The 21,271-nt window shown below is 41.1% G+C and overlaps 1 protein-coding gene across 4 annotated transcripts in view; it reads right to left on the bottom strand.

Moving 5' to 3' along the window:
* The window catches only part of Lrrk (Leucine-rich repeat kinase), a 307,174-nt gene that overhangs the window by 79,322 nt on the left and 206,581 nt on the right, over nt 1–21,271 (bottom strand). The window contains exon 1 of one of the 4 annotated variants that reach the window (XM_071599501.1): nt 19,016–19,246. The exons of the other annotated variants lie outside the window; for them this stretch is intronic. Within the exon in view, the coding sequence (XP_071455602.1) occupies nt 19,016–19,127 (112 nt within the window). The 5' untranslated portion in view covers nt 19,128–19,246. Of the gene's footprint in view, nt 1–19,015; nt 19,247–21,271 lie in introns of those variants that run through there. 4 annotated transcript variants of the gene reach the window in all.

The following is a 21,271-nucleotide window of genomic DNA, read 5'->3' on the forward strand; positions in this document are numbered from 1 at the left end:
CTATTTGAGGTGACGTAAATGTAACCACAGAAAAAATACGAAAGTAAAATATTTGGATCGAATAACTATCGAAGAAGTTCTCCAAAGAGTGAGTGGGATGCATAGTAGGCAAGAACACGAGAAAAAAATTAATCTGCGCACTTTCTGAATTTCACGGCACGCCGAAAATTGTAAAGGAAGTGACCGTAGATGGGAAGAAAAAATGAGGAGGATGATCAAATAAGAACAATGGAAAGCGAAACAAGAAAAAGGCGGAGAAGAGGAGAAATAGTGGACGGAGGACAAAGAGAAGACGTAAGACATCAGCGCAAGTAACCGTGAAGAAATTAGAAGGCATGCGAAGAACATGAAATGTTGAAAGGTTGCTTCAAATCAACATTAAGATTGACAACCTGAGGAGACTTGTCGGCTAAAAAATGATTTTGAATATTACAAACCGCTAAGTAACAGCCACGGCGAATACTCGAAGGCCGATGTCGTTGGAATCATGAGGGCGGTCGTAGAATTCCAATGCTAGAATGATCCAGGACAGTGAAACGGAGGAAAACAATAGGCGGGCATGGATAGACTTTGGAAAAATGGTACCACGGGGACAATATAACGTCCCAGTCAACGTACACAGTAATGAAGCACGTGAAAAACCGATATGTCACTCCCTGTCATCCCGCCGGAAGTCGTAAAGAATTTAATCCAGACGCGTGAGGACAGAGACCGGAAGAAATATTGAATACTCCTGCTATTTTGGCCCCTGAGAGCGTATTTCCGGGATAAAATCCTTAACTGAAATTATAAACGTTGAATGACGGACAACCGTGCCACAGCTGATAAGGATATTAACCCTAGACATCTGCTATGTCTCAATCGAGATAATACGACGCAAGACGCCGAAAATGCAAGGGGTTTTAGGATGCAAATCGTTAAAAAGGTGGGGAAGGAATCGTTAAAGGGTAAGGCTTTAATATGTTAGCATTTCCGTCTGTTAGCGTGGTGGTCATGAACAATACGAGGGGAAATCGAATCCTTATTCAGGACAGATCGGCAGCATACCCCTCTTTGAGATACTATTGTCTTGGTATTATTGCGCATGTAATGGGGATTTGAAATATTTACTCGATGTCGTCATCGAATTTGAATGGCTCATGTTATTACAAAAACTTTACGCTATCCTCCAATCTTCGTGTTTCTAGAGATTCCCATCCTTAATTTTGTACTGATTGTGAGACGCTTCATATTTTTTATTCTTGAATCGGAGTTCTCTGACAAGGACTTCGAATGTTCGCAGCTCAATCGACGCGGAGTGCAATCCAAGAGAATAAATATAAAAGAGAACTGACGTTAAAACTACTCCCCGATTTCCACGAGGGTGCGCAATCAGTTACGGCAATGGGGGACATGCTCCCGCCCTGCGGACTTTGTCATCGCCGAACTCTCATGAAAAATACCTCGAAATAAACTCGAACATGATTTACTTACTTTAAGATGACAGCAAAAGTTTTACTCTCTCCTTTACACCGAGGTACAGAATGACTAAACAATTCTGTTAACAAGAATTTCCTCCGATATGACCACCACACCCACTAGATACTTACAAGAGTGGTTAAACGGCAGTAAAGACTTAAGCCGAGATTGTAACCAAGTGGCCAGGCAGTGGAATCGGGCACTTACGCAAAATGTTTAAGTAATGGCCAAAATGTAATTGCATTGTAGAAAATATTTGGAGTGATCATATCCAATAACTGAGGTCATTCGCTTAATTACTGCAGGCGAGTTAATTAGTATTCAGAATTGCTAGGAGCGTTAGAAAATAGAAAAAACTGTCTTACATTGGCTTACTATTAACGTAAGTTTTTCTGTTTTCTCATGCTCCCAGTATTCATGAATATCACTAACTCACCAGTCTGTTATAATTGCTCATATGGGCTCAGCTTATGAAACAGTTTGAGCAGTTACTAGGTGAAATTTTTCCATCGCATAGAAAAACAAAAACACTGAAATTCTACAAATTATTTTTCCTGTTCTGCGGCCATGGATTCACCACTTTATGGTTGTCCTCAGTTAATGACGCCACTCGATGGAAACGAAGCGTTTTCATTTACCTGTCTGACCTCAACTGTTGGTAAAAATAACTCCAAATTCTGTGTGCAATCCAATATTATTTAGGGAATTATTTAAAATCTACCACAAAGGGATCCAAAACGTACAATACGACGAAAAAAGAATTGCACTTGAACTGTGACTGTAAAGCAGGGGCAGAATACCATAGCTTCAAGAATTTATATGCATTTTCACGGTGACCTAGGTCAGTACAAAGCACCAAACACATCTGCTTTGGCAGAAATATCTACATTTTAATTAAATACCAGATCATGGGAAGGTACATACATGGGTGGTCTGAAAAGTTTCCGACTCAGAAAATTTCAGAAAAAAGTCTTTTATCTTTGTTAGGTCGGAAAATTTTCAGACCCTGGTATATATGTACTTATTATTGGACTTTCATTGGAAAGTTTAATTAGATTGAACTAGAGAAATATTAATTTAATCCATTGAAATGAATTTTCAACTTCAGGAGTTTCAACTCGTATACTGAGTGTGGCCATGGGTATGACTGAGTGAGTACGTGTATGGGTGTGTTTAGCTGTGATTCTATTACCTCCATGGAATAGAAGATGTAATGAAAATGGCTGCTAAATGTCAAAATGTCCTATGTAAAAGGTAATTCCGATAGGAAAGTAAACTGGTAGGAATTGTAATGAGAACAAAAAATCGGCCGCCTTAAAGGATTGAACCTGGAACCTCAGCGTGGAAAGTCGGTACTCATAGAACTGTGTTGAAAGCCTTCGCACAAATTTTATTCCTTGAATTTAATTATGTCGTGTAAGGTTCGTGAATTGATATCCAATGAAAGAGACCGCAAAAAATAATAAAATTATTTTTATGAATATCCTCAGTTCTCGAGTACGAGGGGATGAAGGCGAGAAGGCATTTTGAGGCCAGCAAATGGGATTATGATGAGGACTTTCACCAAGTTCAGTATATAGGTGTACGACGAAATATTTCCAACAAAATAACCCCCACAAAATGTACACTTTTATAAAGGAGCTGACCCAGATATTGTAACGGATAACGCTCCGATTTTCGAGTAATTAAGATATCAAATTCGTATTTTTTTATCCGTTGAACTCATTAACCGACCACAATTTCCATTTTTTTATGGCGAGGATTAAAATGTTTCGAGAGGTCGTGGACTAAGTTACTTCACTCACGGATGCAATTATTATAGATAGATGAAATAAAAAATCGCACATATAAAAGTTAATTGAAAAAATTGGATGGAAAACAAAAAAAAAATTGAAAAACTGAAATGCATGCAGAAATATGTTCATCGTCTTTCTTGCTCTTCTAAATGTTATTTCTGGGGCGAGAAGTGTGACCAGCTATAATTTAAACGCTTCGATGACTTCCGCGACTTCAAATGCTGTAAAACTCAATGATAAGAGAGGTGAAAGGTTGGGACGACTGCTTTAAGGGCTTAAATAACTGGCAAGGCAGAACGAAATGAAGCGAGTGCAAATTCAAATTCTATCGCCAGGCTCAACGAAAACCAATAACATAACTGCTACCCATTAAGTGGAAGGCGAAGATCTTTGCCATGAGGAATTGTAAATTCAATAAAATTTCAGCCAAGTTAAATTCTGTACTCCGAACAAGAATCTACTTTCCAAAGCGTATAACGATTGCAAAAAAGGCAAAAAAAACTGCATTCTGAGGTTATGGCGAACGAATTTTCGCTGAAACGTGATAATTTTTAACGGCTTGTTAGCCAAATCGGTAAAGTGCTCGGGGAAAAAGTGGAGGGCCTGGTTTTAAATACCGGTGACACCTCGGGACACCCACTGCCCGGCTTTTTCTTATTCGTCTCATTTTTCCGGGACCAGATATTTATAAAAACCGAAAGATAGCACTAAACTGCCCCAACATCCTGAAAGCGAATTTTTGGCGCTTTGCATCAGACGAGCTCAGCCTTAACTTATCAAACTAATTAAGAATCAATTACCTTAATTCTCTCCGGCAAACAATAACCGAAGCGTTTTTTCGAATTAAAATATTAAGACGCACGTGTTTTCCCTATCGAATCAAGGTAAAAAATAAAATCCTTTAGTTTTGTTCGGCAAAGAATTGGAACGCGATTGCTGTTTTGTTGTATAGTGTTATCAGTTCTTGTTACTGTTATGCATTCATATATGTAATCGCGGAATGAACAACTTTAAACCTGAAACTTTCTTTCATGAATGTTAATCAAATTTGCAAGTAAAATGGCTATTGTATCAACCGCATCTACCATACACGATAGAAATAACGCTAAAGAATGGGACGCTTATATGCTCGGATAATTCGTAACGAGGAAAAGTGGGTAAACGTTGTTCCGGAAGAGACAGGAAATATCTGCGCGAGAGAAAATAACAATATAAAGATAAGAGAAAGCCATTGAAAGAAATTTGCCAATCATAAATTAAGCATTTTAATAAAAACTGGAACTTCGCTTGGCTGAAGTTCGATTGCGGATCTTTGCTAACTTTGCTAATATTCACCTTCCGCTTGGCGGAAAAACTCAAGCGATCAAACTACGTTTAAGTGCCTCGGATCAACTAGGTACGAAAAATGCTTCCCATTCTGTGATAAAACCAAGTAGTAGTAGTATTTAGGGGAGGCGACCGACAGCTAAGAAATATCTTTTTAATTTGCCAATATTACTTTATTCTGAACTAGGCCAATCGCTACGCATCCTTAATTTCAAAGCAATATTTTCAATAGCGATGCACAATTGGAATATACGATTATGCATACAAATTTACATATAGCAGTCTGGTATAGCAACGTTTGCTCTAAATTTTAAAGTTCCTGACTGAAGAAACAAATTATAGTTTTTCTATAAAGACTGAACGAACAGAAAATGTTGAGCTTTTGGTGCTATCCAAAATATTTTATAAAATTTCCGTAATTTTGGTAGTAGTAGTTTTGAGGGGAGGCGACCGACAGGAGGTCATTTGCGCCATTTGGGATGGAAAGAAAAGAATGAAGGGTGGAGAGAAACCCGGCGTCGCCATTAGCCTACTCTTTACGAAAGACGCCAAGGGGTCCGCAGCTTAACGTCCCATCCGACGGACGGCGTCCTCACTCAAAGTGCCCTCCACAAAGCACCTCAAGTAGGAATCGAGATACCTCTGAAAAATTATCAACACCGCCGGGATTTGGACCCGGGCCCTCTGGGTGGGAAGCCAGTACGTTAGCCCCCGCACCATTTCGATCCCCGATAAAACCAAGTGACAACAACTTGTTTCGCAAGATCATCAGAATAAGCATTTCAAGGTATAGACTTAAATATACGCGAAAAAGATCCAAAAAACTGGCTGCACACACAAATGAAAGGATTTGAAAATACAATTAGATATTTTTTTTTAATTTCGCTATCGTTTATCACCCCTTTTGCGGAACGTATTATTCCCGAATGATCTTAATATTGAGTATAGTACTCTACATTAAATTTTACAAGAGTACTTTACTATGTGATATTTTTAACGTAGTAGAACAATAATCGCTTGGGGGACCCATAGACAGATGTTTCAAACAGAAAAGATAACGTGAAAGGAGAGAGAGAGGGGATTTCTCACGCCGAATGTCATTCCTGACAGCTGAGGGAGACACGGAGGCGATAGCAGCGAAGAGAAGAAGGGGAGGACTCTTTTTCTCGCTAAGGGATTAGATATCGACTTCAAATTTTCTGAAGTGACGACGCGAACTGGAGCGAAAGACGGAAGACCACGGAATCGTTTTATAAGCCTCATTGGGATACACTCGCATTATCTTTGGTCGCTATAGTCTTCCAGCCGTTTCCAACTCGACAGGTATGGCAGACTCGGTAGGTAATAGAGTGCTCTCGACATCACGCATAGCCACCCGAAGGCCGACAGTTTTTGCTCCAGCAACCGACAAATGCGACACGCGATCCTACCACTCGGAGGAAAATAAGATGGCCTAGGTCCAACGGCAATTTAAACTTCTACATCGCCGTCCTCATGACTTAAACCACGAACAATAAACACCCAATCCAAAGCTGCAACAAATGCTTTTTTAAAGATTTGCATTTTTGTCTGCGTGACAAATTAAATGCGACATGCATATTTAAAACCCGGCTTGAACATGAAGACAGAATAGAAGTAGGTTATAACAAAAGTCGTTTTATTATCCCCGCGGTAATATGTATTTTCTCAGGGTCTGCATGTATATGGACGAAAAAGGCAAATTAGGAGTCCCACGCGGAAAGATTGTCTGGCAAGCTGGGATCAGCTGTCTCACAATTACGACCCTCTGATACGATCACACCAAAATTTGTCCGCATCCGATGTTGACTGTGAATCTAATATTTTCACGTACCAACTAACGAAATATCTATTTAAAATGAGACAAAAGCAAATATACGCTAAAATAAAATAATCCAAAAGTCAAGAGCTGCTCATTTTATCGTCCTTGACCTTTAATGAGCACATTGGTGTCAATTAATGATATCAAGGAAAAGATAAAAAGGCGGCGTGCGGGAGCATGGAAATTATAAATATTTTTGAACGACATGCAGAGGAGAGGATGGAAACTGGAAATATCTAAAACAACAAGAATAAAAGTAAAATACGGGTATTACTCTAAAACCCAAGTAAGGAACAACAAATGGGACAGTTTCAGGCATAACATGGTGGAAAACCTTAATGATGAAAGAAGACACTTTGCACATAGAATTTTTTTATTACGACCTAGGTTTCGTTACAGCGTAACGGACCTGAAGATTTTAAGCTGTAACGAAACCTAGGTCGTAATAAAAAAATTCTATGGGGAAAAGCAAAGTGTCTTTTATCATCATAAGGAACAACATTTTCAAATAAGACTAGGATAAAATACAACGGAATTATTGGAAGATTTTTGCTCTTTAAGCAACAAGTTAGGAATGTAAGAAGCAAGATGGAGGTAGGGAGCACAAGAGCGTAGTAAGAAATAAAAAAAAGCTACTAGTAAGAGGAAAAAAACCACAAACGGCAAATAGTCGACTCATAAGGAAGCGGTTTACTCTTCTTCGGCTATAAAATTAATGGTAGTCTACCGGTTACGGCAGTCTTTTGACGGAGACAGATGACTTGGCTACTATTTTAAGACTCCTCCAACGAAGCAAAGTAACACCCTAAGCTACAATAAACCTGTCTTCAATTCCGCACACTTTCTGCCCCTCTCCTTGACGTGCAAAATGCCTCATCATTTCCTTCCCTCACATCTCTTATCTAAGGGCTACAGGAAAAGTTTAAAAGTAGAGAATTAGAAGTAATGGGAATGAGGTGCGACGTAAATTATGGCAATTGGTACAATTTTCCATCAAATAACGCAGGGCATACCATGTATCATATCGTTATCAGGACGAACATGGGCCTTCTATCAGGGCACAGAATTGAACAATGAATAATATACCATATGCTCTGCAGACCCGCATAGCTTAGAAATGAATAGTGTTCTAAAGGACGTGAGAAAGTTTCTAATGAAAATTAAACCGTACGCTTGATCAATAACAAAACAAAAGAAAATCCAAAGTTGACGTCCTCTTAGGAAAATCGAAGGGCTGCGCTCATTAGAAAGTTAAGTCACGTCATATTACCATCGCACGGTGGGCACTTACTGCACGCGACCCTTCAATTGAATGCGAGATACATCCGGCTTCAAGTACACAGGAGAGCAATAACAGGAAAAAGAGTTGCAGTGGATGAAGATATAAATAGTAACATCAGTTTGACGGAATGCCAGAATAGGGATACGCTCAGCATTTCGAGAGACTTTTTTAGTATTAGAAAAATAGATACTAGAAGTCAATAACATTTTTTCTTAGCATTAGACTCGAATTCTAAGGGATCGCATGCTCTTGAAATTGTCCATCCAGGGTGGAAAAATACGATATTCAACAGCCAAAGTTAATTTCCAACACATGGTGAGCCTAATGGAAACAGTCCGTGGGCCATAGGGGACGAATTACAGTTACGAATTGTTCAAACTTATTCTATGGATGTTTAACTAATGTTGTATAAAGTTGGGTTTTAAATCGACTCATCCATCATGGCAACATTTCTTAGCTTCGCCTCACGAGACAGCTTGACAACCAACACCCTCCTTCATAAACCCTTCTTCAATTCCGCAACCTTTCTTCCTTCCTTTCTTCATTCCGTACAACGCGCGTATATCCACCTGCCTCGCCTGTCTAACGCATTCCATCGCCAATCAAAATCATCTCCATCCATCTTTCCCGCTTCCTTTGGATTTCCACTAACCATTTTATCCCTACGCCACAACGCTTACAACTTCTACGTTTGTTTCCCTTTCAATCCATTTTATCTTTTCCCCACACCTATTGTACACACACACAATATTTGAAGCACACGCGATCCACTTAACATGTTTTTTACCTCTTATAAGACTATATGTTTTACGACTTCTCTTGTTTGTTTGCACACTATTCTAAAAACCTCGCCATAAAGAAACAATCACCTCTCACAGAAACGCTTTCAATTCCGAGATCGCAATATGCCACTCGTGACTCACCTAAACTACTCATTTTTAGGCGATTCGCGAATTTTAAGTGCCACAAGATAACAGGTAGAAAACGCTGACGAGAATCAATAAAGGCAGCATAGATACACAAGGATGCACAAAAAATCGCTATCAGGCTGAACGTGACCTCAATTGAACACGTGGTTGTTCAATAATATTCAATACATGTGACACCGAAGTAAAATTAATACCAACCATTTTTCCAAGACCATCCCCGGGTCAAAATTAAATTAATGCCATGCATTAAATGATCTGTACAGTAACAACATTACTTGGTGTGTCAAATGCAGCAACTTAGGTACGTACACGTATCATTGGTATAGCAGACACGAGAAGAGGTCCCTTTGATTCTGGAGGCGGATGCTGAAGATGAAATTGATTGATAAAATGAAAAGAGGAAGTTAATAAAAGGGTAGAAGACAAAAATGGCATATGGAGTACCACTGGGAAACAAAAACCACAAGTGGACTGCCCTTGAAACTCAATTACTTATTAGGAAGAGCATTGAAGGGATGGCCGGCGGTGACAGAGGGAGACCAAAATGTAGAGAAATTTATTAAAGAAGCGGGGTGCAAGAGAATTATCATTTAGCATAGAATGATGCAGAGCTGCAGTCAAACAATCAACGAAATGAAGCACCAATGACTTCACGCACTACCAATTACATTCTAGAGCAGTGGTACACAATCCGCCAATGCTTTTCATGCGACCGCGGACGTTCATTTTCCTAAAACTTCAAAGCTAATTGAAATTTCACATTATAATTTCGTTACTTTTCGATAATTTTAATCATTTCGTCTTTTCAATATGATCTAAGAGGATTGTTTCATAATTACTCAATACACCTACAAATGAAATAAAATAATTCAAATCCACCAACAATTTCTATACTTTCTACAATGGGTTGCTCAAACAATGGGTCGTACAACAAATATTTTCGCAATTATTGGAAAATATTTGTTGTTCAACCCATTGTTTGAAGAAAATGTTTAATCGCTGCTTTTAGTGAGTAATTAGGAGTAGTACAACTTTCCTACACTAAACCATGGCAATACTTTGAAATGTCAAGTAATAATAATATGTATTAAACGTCATAGGTTCACGGAAGGTTTTGACCATTTTCTTCTGAGGGATCAACTCTTTTATCTGCGTTTGAAATCCACCAACTTGACACCCATCAACAAGGCGGCCTTCGGGTCTTACCATTGCGATCCGCCACCTCAGCCGAAAATCGCTCTTCGTCCACCAACAGACAGCTCTGAATGTTTTTCATTATAATATCAAGGTCGTGTCGAGATTAAGACGTTTTAGGCCGGCCGCTCCTTCGGGGGAAGGAAATAAAAACATGGAATCCCGAAAAGATAAATAAAAAAGAAGTGAACCACCCCAGAATCGTTGGTAAAAATTCGATTTCATACGCGACGCCTTTCCTAATAATTTGTGCAAAGCCATTTTGCAGAAATGTCGACTGTCAAACACCACTAAGAGCATACGAACGCCCTTCAGATACATAAACACAAAATTAACATGCATGAGACACTGTAATATTAACGCAAACATTTCAGTGCATTTTCAATTTTATGAGTTTCAAGTACATATAATGGTAGAATACCAATATATGAGAATAAATGTAAATGAAACAAAAGGAATGAGGTTTTGCGATACAGGAAGCTAGCCACCACATTACTACGACAGAACCAACTAGACGAGTTCACCGATTTACGAAGTTTTCAGGACGATGATGGTCAAAGTAGCGCGTACATAGGAAGAGGTATTCCAATAAAGAAGCTTTTATAAGGAGGGAGTTGATGACAGGGTCTTTGAGTGAGAATGTTAGGGAAAGCATATCGAAAACTTTGATGAGTAGCGTGGTTTTGAACGGCACGGAAACTTGGCCGTTATGGCAAGAGGATAAGCGCAGATTAGTTACGTTTGAAAAATGAATGCGGGGAAAACGGAGGAAATAAAATGTAGTTTTGTAAAAGTGTTTAGATTTGCATAAACTTATTACACGAACTTAAAATATACCAAATTATTCCTACATTTTTCTCACAGCAAAATATTCGAAAATTTTGCTTTTGCTCAACAATTCTATCATTTGCGCATGTCATTTTCTATTTCCCCTTCCTAGTCCTTTGACCCCAATAGCACTTTTCAATTTTTCTATTTCCTCATTGATACCGTCGACTTCTCTTGGGTATTTTGATCCAGTCGATCTAACCACAAAGATATCAAATTTTAAAAACTAAAGAATGACAAAAAAAATAGCCGAAGAGACTTCTAGGTTTAGTTTTCCTCTCGCTTATAACGCAAATTATATTTTTTAAGAGGGGAATCCAAATGTCAAGTTTCGGTTGTCTACACGTCCAAATTTGAAAAAATGTCACATCCCTTCCAGGCAGAATAGAAAATCAATTCAGATTTTGAAATCTAGATATTAATTTCCGTCATCTGTTTGCCTATGAAATCCAATTAACCGTAGCTTTAGGAGAAAATATGTTCAAAAAAGAATAAACAGCATCACTAGAAATTGGATTGTCTTTCTCCTCCTCTCTAATTAAAAAAATAAGAGCAAAGAGAAAACAAACATTTCATGCAAACAACCAGTTAATTAAGGAAAATTTTAATCGCATTAATGAGAACACTTCACCAAAGTCAGCAGAATAATTTTAAGCGTCAAGTTAGTCTGATTGTTAATAGATTTGCAGGTTTACCGAAAGGTAGCCAATTTAATTTCTGCCTGAGAGATGAATATATGCCGTCCCATGATATTCAATCTAACTTGTTTCGTAATCATATTGTTTAACAGTGGCGTATTAAGACGGGAAACTTGAACGAAAATACGCAAGGAATACCGCGAAGTATTTACATATAATTCGATACATTATTTATTATTAGGTAATCTACCGGTTAATGTAGGTTGTGGATGAACACAACTATCAAATAAATATCTTGTTTCTCCCTACAAAACACGACCCAAAACCCTACTCTACAAGAAGCCTCTCTTCTAATCCGTATACTTCCTTCCTCCCTCCATTCCGTCCAACATAACAAATTGGAATGATGCCCCTTCAGCAGTGATGTTGAAAATGTATTATCATTCCCATCGAACTACGGTAGAAGATATCTAGTCAATAAAATTAGAGAGAGATTAAGTATAAAACAGATAGATTTTACGATGTCATTTTTTTCGACGAACGATAAGGGATCAGGATAATATTGTCCGACTGCGGTAGGGTCATATTCGGGTCAAAATTAGTCTGGTGTGTACTCACCCTCTGCCACACCCTAGCGGTGGTTTGCAGGGCACTAAAATATCTATCTAAACAAGCATCCCTATCCTATTACTGCCCTTTCCTCGTTTGCCTAGCATTCTCCCCTCTATTACTTAATTCGTCAATAGTTTTTCCATTGAGGAGCATTTAATTTTCGTAAAAAAATAAATAGAAATCTTGAACATAATTGTAATATCATTTAAATTGATTATCCCTTTACTGTTGGTATGAGGTTGCCATCTATTTAACTTTTACCACGAATATTTCCACAGCTATTTTTGCATTTCTTTACCGTTGTCATTTCAGCCTGTGAGATTTCTTTCAAAGGTAATCAATTTCTGAATGATATTCGACCATCGCTCGTAGTCTATAGCTCATTTAACTGAACAAATGGAGAATATTCCGACTGGATGCGATAGAACTGAAACAGAGTGAATAATGAAAAATAAAATTTATGAATGACATTAAAAACGTCGAAACCTAGGTCATAATAAAAAAAAAGATCCTTTAGAAAACTACATTTTATCCTTAACACATTTTCCATTAGTCGTTCGCAGCAGGATATTTTAAGCTTTCGCCATTTTATTGCTATTTATTAATTCATCATAATGGGAAGTCAACCGTTTAAGGTAGGTTTTGGATGACCACAGATCACGTCTCTTGCATTTCTTCAGAAATGCAAGAGACGTGATCTTCATTTTGTCAGATTGTGTCTAAAAGACACAATCTGACACCCCATGTTTCCATTAACTGTTCTTCATTTTCGCATACTTCCTAGCTGTCTTCCAACATGCCTATTATTTTCCTACCCCTTCCTCACCTGCCAAGCATTTTCCCCTCCATTACTCTCCAACATTCCATCGCCAATTAAATTCCTCTGCAGCCACCTTTAGGTGATTTAACAGAGGGTAAAAAACTACATAACATACATTAAAGTTCGTCTGTGGAAAAAAAGGTGGGTGCATCCAAAGAACGGTGATGGAGCAAGGTGATTCAGGGATGGGAGGTGTTTTTCTATTGAACGACTGAATTGTATTTACGACTAAACGATTAGCAAAAAATATGTACGATATTACGCATAATTAAAAGAAGGGTGAGTACATTAACGTCATCAATACCAGAATTAAGAGAAAATGCGTGAAAAATTGTATTGATTGAGAAATGATAACATTCTAACACTGCATCTGTTGCAATGACGCAAGGATAACGGAGCTTCGGACCGTATACCGGCCAAAGACGCTTCCATGCAGTGGCAGAAATCACATGCATACGTAGAAATCGTACCACGCTACGCTATGGCTATAACACCAGTGCGGGCAATTTTATTTAACATTAGATAACATCGACATTAGCCTACGTTAAGAGTAGGTTAATGTGGATGTTATCGCTGGATGTTATCGCCCTACCAGGTTACCCACCTATCTCTAATGGCATACATGACCTCTGCTGTCCGTCGCCTACCCTAGTGACTCCTACTAAGAATGAGATTCTAAGCTTCCTTGCAGACGTTTGCTGATGTTGAACGTGAGTGGCTATTCCGGGTAGGTGGTACTTGTATCTGACATTTTTGCGCTAGACGATGTAAAAATACTTTAAGAAAAAAAGGAAAAAGGCATGCTGAAAAGTAAAGGTGTACTGCAGACTTAATAAAAGTTTCGTAATCCCAATTATTATTATTGACATTCTACTATTTAAGGCAGATTTCGGATGGACACAGATGAACATGGTTAAATTTCTTAGCCTCTCCAAAGGAATCACAACCGGATGTCAGACGCAATAATAAACCCTTCTTCAATTCTGCATACTTCCTTCCTCCATTCCGCCCAACATTCTTCCCCTTTGCGTACCCCACCTTGGTTTGCCTAACGTTCTCCCCTCTATCACAGCCTTCAACATTCCATCACCAATCGAAATGCTCTGAATCAATCTTTTCTTCCAACAATTTCCTCTCCTTTTCCATCATGCCTAGCACTTCCTCCTAGTTTTCCTTTCTGTTCATTTCATATTTTCCAACCTTCTACACAGCAACAACGAGTCTTCACTTAACATCCTTACTTAACATTGCTGTCATATCCATATTCTCCACGTGAAAAATTTTTGGCAAAATACACTTTTCTCCCTCTTTTTATATGCCCCTTATACTTTGAAAATGTTAGACCAAAACACTTCCAAGATAAGTTCAACAGATTCAGGCTTGAGGTCGTGGAAGTTCATCATAATGAAATAAGGACAATTTGCACTTTTCCACAGTTTATTTAACGTACGACGCGTTTCAACTCACAGAGTCATCATCAGGTACAAGACAAACTAAATAGTAAGGAGACCTTATTTATATGTACAGAAGATATGGTTGGGGAGGGAGAGTCGTGTAGGGGAGAGGAGGAGGGGGGGGAGGAGAGGCGGAGAGGTTATAAAGAGCGAAAAATGGGGGGTTAATGACAGGAAAAACCGCAAAGTGGGGGACAAGGGGCTGGAGTATCGGGAGCGGGTTGTTGTATAGCAGGGGGTTAAAGGCTTAAGGACATAGGGAAGGAATTATCAGTAGGAGATAGTGGGGGGGGGGGAAGATGGGTTAAACAGGTAACTTTCTGGGAAGCAGAGCCCACTGCTGGTTTTAGTGGAAGGGATGAGCCACGTGCTGCGAGGGGGGGGAAGGGGGGGGGAAGTGCGCTAGTTAATTCTTGGAAAATATGATGACCGGTGGTAGTGGGCAGTGAGAGACCCTGACAGGGACTGTGGAAATAAATAAACTGTGGAAAAGTGCAAATTGTCCTTATTTCATTACTTCCAAGATAGATTAACTGTTCTAGTTTTATTTTAGTTTCCTACGTTATCTTAGCCTTCCTCTTTCTCGAAAACCACATAACCTCTGTTTGGTTTGCATTAACCCTCATCTCATGCCTCGCTTGAGACATACATATACTCTAATACGCTCAGCAATGCTTATAACCACTAGGCTGACTGGAAAACTAAAGCTTGAACATCCTCAAATCTAATTCATTTTTAACGCCTCTTTTCCCATTTCATTCAAATGATACGCTTAAAACATCACGAGTACACTCTTAAAAATTGCTATTCAACCAAAATTCAAGTACACATTTGAACCGAAGCACAGCTATTATTTGCTATCGCCGATTCGCTCTTGAACTACGAGGGAAGAGGGAAAACGTTATTGCAGCACACAACCACAGAGACAATTGAGTCTAGAACAGGCGTGCCGGAACACTTGACCGGCGCGAAGAGTGAGGCAGCCCCATAAACGGGTATCTTAGATTATGTAACCATTTTCACGAGACAAATTTGGGTTAAAATAAGATGATAGGTCATTCTAAGTTGAAAATGGTACCTCCTACGTGCTGAGAAACACGGTTTGGGTATGAACAGAGTATCTAACGATCGCCAATTATTTCGACCCTCCGTATCAACCTTAAAACACTTCCTCCCGCGGGTTCAATAAGCCTTTACGATAAAGTCATCTCGGCATGATTTCCCTCCGAAATCCAGAATCGCATTGGGCGTTCGCGTGAGTTCATACGTTTTCCTCGACGGAAGGATAAGTACTCGATGGAAAGGAGGTTTGAAAAGATACTTGTATATATGCTATACTTATAAAGATACTTCTAAAATATACTTCTAAAAGGAACTTCTAAAATATACTTCTACTAAGAGATACTTACATATACTACTAAGTATATATGATCGAAGGCCAAAACATAGGTCAAAAAACATTCCACCCGGAGAGATGTTCGCGTTACTGGTATAGTCGGCGTGTACTCCAAAGAAAACTCTTAAGTCCTTCCCTGTCCCTCTTAGATCGAAAGAGGGAAATGAACAAGTGCTTGTTGTCACTGATAGATTTTTTTTTCGGGCATTTCTCGACGACGCGACTTGCTTCCGCTCTTCCACGCGTATAATTTGCCAAGATACGTCATGACTTCTAAATATAAGTACAAACGGATATTTTCAACATTTAAAGGTATTAGAAGTCCTTCATTAGGTAGGGAACGAGATTTACTTCTTTTCGGATCACCGCGTGCTATTTCAGTTTTGAAATCCTCTGAAAACTTTGTCACGCCAACCTTCAAAGTCGCTACAATTAAGCACAACGCAAAGTCAAACATTATGATAATTCATTGGGATTACATTACAGTATAATAAAAAATATTAAGTCAAACGATGCGAAGCTTATAAAACACAAGAGAAGATTGTGTTATCCTCTGAGGGATGTCACGTGGCGTGGCCGGACAAATATTTACAGACTCCCGCGGAAACTATGCTTGGGAGAAAAGCCAAAATTGCCTGATAGCAAATAAACGTTCTCTTAAGCTTTCAAAAATAAAAATTTTCAGCGAATATTTCAGCGTAATCTCCACCGCAAGGTTGTAGAGGAAATACAGCTTTGCTACGGACGCCTATTACCTGAATGAGTGCCTTTCACAGTCTCCTCGGGGGGTGGAGTGTTTTGTGTTGTATGTTCATGTGGTGGTGGTGTTTTACATTCTTGCTTGTTGTGTCCTGGCTTGCGTGTTGTTGGATGGCTTTCGTGCTGCATCCAGGGGTGCAGTTTTTTGTTGGTTTGCGGTATGTGTTTGCATGAGTGTTGGATGAAGGTATTTTTGCATGCGTGTGTGCGCTGCTGTGGGTGCAATTTTCCATGCTGTCGTTTTGCATGAGGTATTGTTCCTTTTTACGGTTGGTGACCTAACACTCCCCGCCACACGCCCTTGCGGCGGCTTGCGGGGTATTATGTAGATGTAGATGAATGAGTGCTTGGACTTCATTGCTCTAACCTCGGGAACTCTTACGGCTACAGACTCTTTTGGTAACCGCTGAAATTACTTAAAAAATGAAAGCATTTTCTCTCCGCTCCTATTTTTCCTTTTGCCCACAGCTTCTTTTGAATCCGCATCATTTAACTTCCTGATTGGAGTGCCAGGGTAAAACTAACGAAATGACTAAAATGCCTGGGAAAATAGCTGACTGAAATTCAGACATTTCGTGTAGCATGATCCAAATTTAGGCGAAGATGAATAAATCTGCGTGGATTTGATGGGCAAATGACGAAACCACTCATCGACGATGTTTCACTCAGCCTTGTCGATCATTTCCTCATTGCCAAGTTAATAGAGCATTCGCAGATCTTGGAAAAGGCGAAGTCTATGCACGACTTGAATTATCAGGGACAGTAAAAACACCATTACTAAATACGGTTACAAGTGAAAAAATGATTGGATTACAAGGAATGGGGAGGTCATGAGTGAATATTACGCGAGAAATACCAAGAGACAAGTACACAGGACAAATTAAATAGGACGTAAAACAGTGAAACTCTCAGGAGGTGAGAGCATTAACAGTGAATTGTGAAGATTGGAGGGCTTCAGTGAACCAATCTTAAGATTCAAACACGGAAGATGATGATGAAATATCGAATAAGCATTACATAGATGACCGATCACTTTATGATATATCGAATTATCAACCATAATACACATATCTACCGAGGATCGCCACACTGTGATCCAAAATATCAACTATATTGTCATTCGACAATACACCCAATATTTCCTGTCGATTTTATCTTCAATATCGATGAAACCTTCTTTATCGTAAATATCCTACATATCACGATTTCTAAGGTATTACATCATACCAATTAACACCAATCGGTAATTACACGACATTAATAATAATAACATAATAATAATAATTCGGCTTTATTCGGGCGAGATTGAGACTGTTGCAGTCCCTTCTTCAATCTAATCCCAGCTAATTAATAATCGGTTCCTTAAAACAATAGGAAGATGACCCTATGAAATAATTCATGAATATAATAATGAGAAAAATAAATTATGCAAGGATAGGGTATTTAGGGAGAAAAATTAAGAAATGGAGTAAGTTAACCGAAATATCTTAAACAAAGCGCATTTCACTTTATCTACCACGAAATGGAACGGTGTGAATGGTATACGAGGCATGTGTGCATAAATGCATGACTATATACATAAATGCATGTGTATTTAAGTAACTTGCGGTTGGCAGGGTTTTATGGAGTGGATGGAAAAGCCTGGTGAGGTTGGTATTAACCCATTCCAAGCGTGAGGCACAAAAAGAGTAACAGTTTAACGTCCCTACCAACGGACGAATTATTGCACTTTAAGGCATTCGCGCGTCCCGTAAGTAGGAGCCGCAAGCACACTAAAAATTCCATTTCCGGTTTGAAACCCCCATCCTTTACTACGTGGGAATCCACATTTATCTACCGCAGCAATCGCTTATTAATCCCGAGGAATGCCAACAAACAAGCCCGAGAAACCACTCCGCCGGTTGGTTCCCTTCATAATGAACGCCTGCAACCTTTACCAGACAGTATAATATGTCCAACTCTCCTTTAAACGGAATGACATTAAGTAAACCGGCGAGGATCACCGATGAGATAAGTCTCGGGGTCTCAAGACAGGAGCATAACCGGGGTCCCCATGCTTAATTTATTCGAAAGAAATGAGTGGAGAGCGATGTTGGGCTCATTATCATACACGCTGCCGTCCAACCACAACATGTCCACACTAAGATTATGCCAAGACGGCTCACGCATTCATCAGAATGAAAACGGAGATGTCGAGCACGGGATTCGAACCAATGATCTTTCATCCCTCGGTTTGTTTTCCAACCACTGATTCTACACCGCAAAAACAGGAGGGGGCGCGGTAGTCCAATGGGTGGAGCGCTAGGACACTGACCGGACGGCCCGGATTCGATTCCAGGTGTTACTAATGGGCACCATCACCTTCACCAAATGTGTGAGATATTTCGGCTAACAATCTTTCTGGGGACACAGGGAATAAGGGACTCCCCATACCCCGATGCGTGAATTTCACCCGGCGGATTACTATGGTAAAAATGAAACAAAATCAGAAAAATAGCATCCGTCAGGGAAGTGATAGATATCTAGTTCGAGTCTCGGATTTGCAATTGATTTTAAGACTCAAATTTTAACCCGTATTACGACTCCGAGATTATTTATGTGTGCCCATCGGAGTCGTAAGTCCAGATTCCCTCCCTCCCCTCGCGGTCCGAAGACCGTGGCGGCTCCCCCTAATGACACTCGCCTCCGTCCGCGATGTCGTCCACGAAGTAACTGCAGGCCTCGAATGCTGTCTCGGTCTCGGTCTGGGCGCTGCCGCCTCCACCGAGCCCCCACCTGTGCCTCCGACGGTGCATCTAACAGCAGTCATTGCCCATGGCACCGGCGTGGAAGACAACACCGGCGACACCCTTTGCACCACCGCCCACCAATGAAACGTACACAAAGGAAAAAATGAGACCTCCCTCACTGCCGTAGTATCGCTTTCGGAGCCGGTTCGGCCTCTCCGAAGTCGATCACTCGTGGAAAGGGGGCGGCTGGAACACTTTTCCCTCCCGTCGGAGCCAAGAGATAGGGAAGGAAGAGAATGTCTCCCCTCACGGCCCACGGGGACTTGGGGATGGAGACGCGGGAGAAGACGGGACTCCTTCAATGTCGTGGGCTCACTTCACTTTTTGGCGGTGATTCATCGAGGGGATTGGGATGAACCGAACCCCTTCTCGGATTCAATTTACACCAAAAGGACTGAGCGCGGGGGATGTTTTTGTTCGTACTTGCGGTGTCGTGTGACGTCAATTCGCGGGAATATCAGCCGACAAACACTTGAAGAGCGACTCGGCGCACTCGGTCGGCGATCGTCCGCATCAACACTCGCTCGCTCGCTCACGCCGGAGAGTGGTGATTGTCATCGATCTGTTGATGTTTGGCGAGGGGCTAGGGCGGATTGAAAAGCCGGATTGCTTTCCGAGCGACACGAATCGTACGCAATCGAACAACGCCGCGGATCTTTTCCTCGTGTGCTTGCACAGGTTTCAAACGCGGGCTTATGACGTTGATTTTTTTCCGAATCGAACGCAAGCGCGGTGTACACGTGTAATTGAGGCACTGTACTCGTAAAACACTCAAGAGATGACTGTGATCGGACTGCAAAACCCGCTCACACTGAGTCCACCTTCGAAGAAAATAAGAAATAACCCCAAGGATGAGATTCAGTCCAGGTTTCACGGAGGACTTCGAGAGCACCTTGAAGAAAACGACCGCGAAGCAAGAGTATCCTGACCGAGGGACTGGGGCGGCAAAAAGCAGGTGTCACTTTTGGAAACTTGTACGGCAAGCAGAAACAAAACAAGGGGACAACGATACACCCATTCACCGGTATGAAAGAAAGTTACAAAGCTCCCCCTCCCACTTCGAACTTGGCGGACGGGAAGGTTCCCTACAAGGCAGGCACCCCAACAGACGACAACAAAAAAAATCACTCGAGCCACCAACACAAGGGTCCAACCCTCGCGAGCACAGCCTTGCGAACCGACCAAGCAAGCACACCACCCTCCACACCGAGCGACACTTCAGTCGCGACTAGCAGGCCTAGCGGGAGAGCGGAGGACTACAACACCAGTCTGTGTGGCACCGAACGAGAGAAATGGTGGGAGGAAAGGGGGGGAGAAGGGGAAACCCGATGGGAAGAGGGGGGGGTCACGTATTCCCCTCCTCCCTTCCAACTGCGGAAGGGGAGGAGAGTTGAGCGAGGGAACGACTCACACGGGATCGGAAGAGAAAAGGGGGAAAGGGGCGGAAAGGGGGTTGGTTCGAGAGGTGGGGAGGGTCACGGGAGGGTACGGAGGGGAGACGCAGGGAGGTGGGCCGTCCTTATCGAGCGAGTTGGAGAGCGGCAACCAGCGAGGCCTTTCAGAGAGGATCGCGCGAGCCACGAGGTGAGATCTCGGCGGAGGAGGAGACGGCGGCGGCCGTGCACTCGTCCTCCCTCCTTCCCGCTTGGCGAAGGTCTCATTTGCATGAGAGCCGCCCCGAGGCACAGCAACTTCCGAGGGCCATCAAGACGACCGCGGGTGAAATTGAAAGAAAAGCAAAAAGCGGCGAGGGGACAAAACACGAGCGGGTGATGGGAATGGACAGAGAGACACGCCGAGGATGGACTACCGCTACGCGCCGTCGGGGCTCCTCCCGGCCGCTTCCTCGAGAACCTTGGCTTCGCACTCCTTCGCAGCACATTTTTTCCTCATTACTAAAGATGAAATTCTAACTCTTAAGCACCTTCCTCCTTCGCTATGTCCCTGCCATCGGCTCATTTCCAATTGGACTACGATCCGACCTGCTTCGCACATTTTGGTAATTACTACGAAATTCGTTTTGATGTGTCCTAAGATACACCATGCATTTAACAATCTCTAAATTGACTATTAAGTAGAAGCAAGAATGGTTATAGTCATCATCGTAAATTTGAATTGGTTTACAGCAGCACTCCCGGAGCTTTTCCCTT

This window comes from Hetaerina americana, unplaced genomic scaffold, assembly GCF_022747635.1.
Source record: "Hetaerina americana unplaced genomic scaffold, ioHetAmer1.1.p SCAF_11, whole genome shotgun sequence".
Lineage (NCBI taxonomy): Eukaryota > Metazoa > Arthropoda > Insecta > Odonata > Calopterygidae > Hetaerina > Hetaerina americana.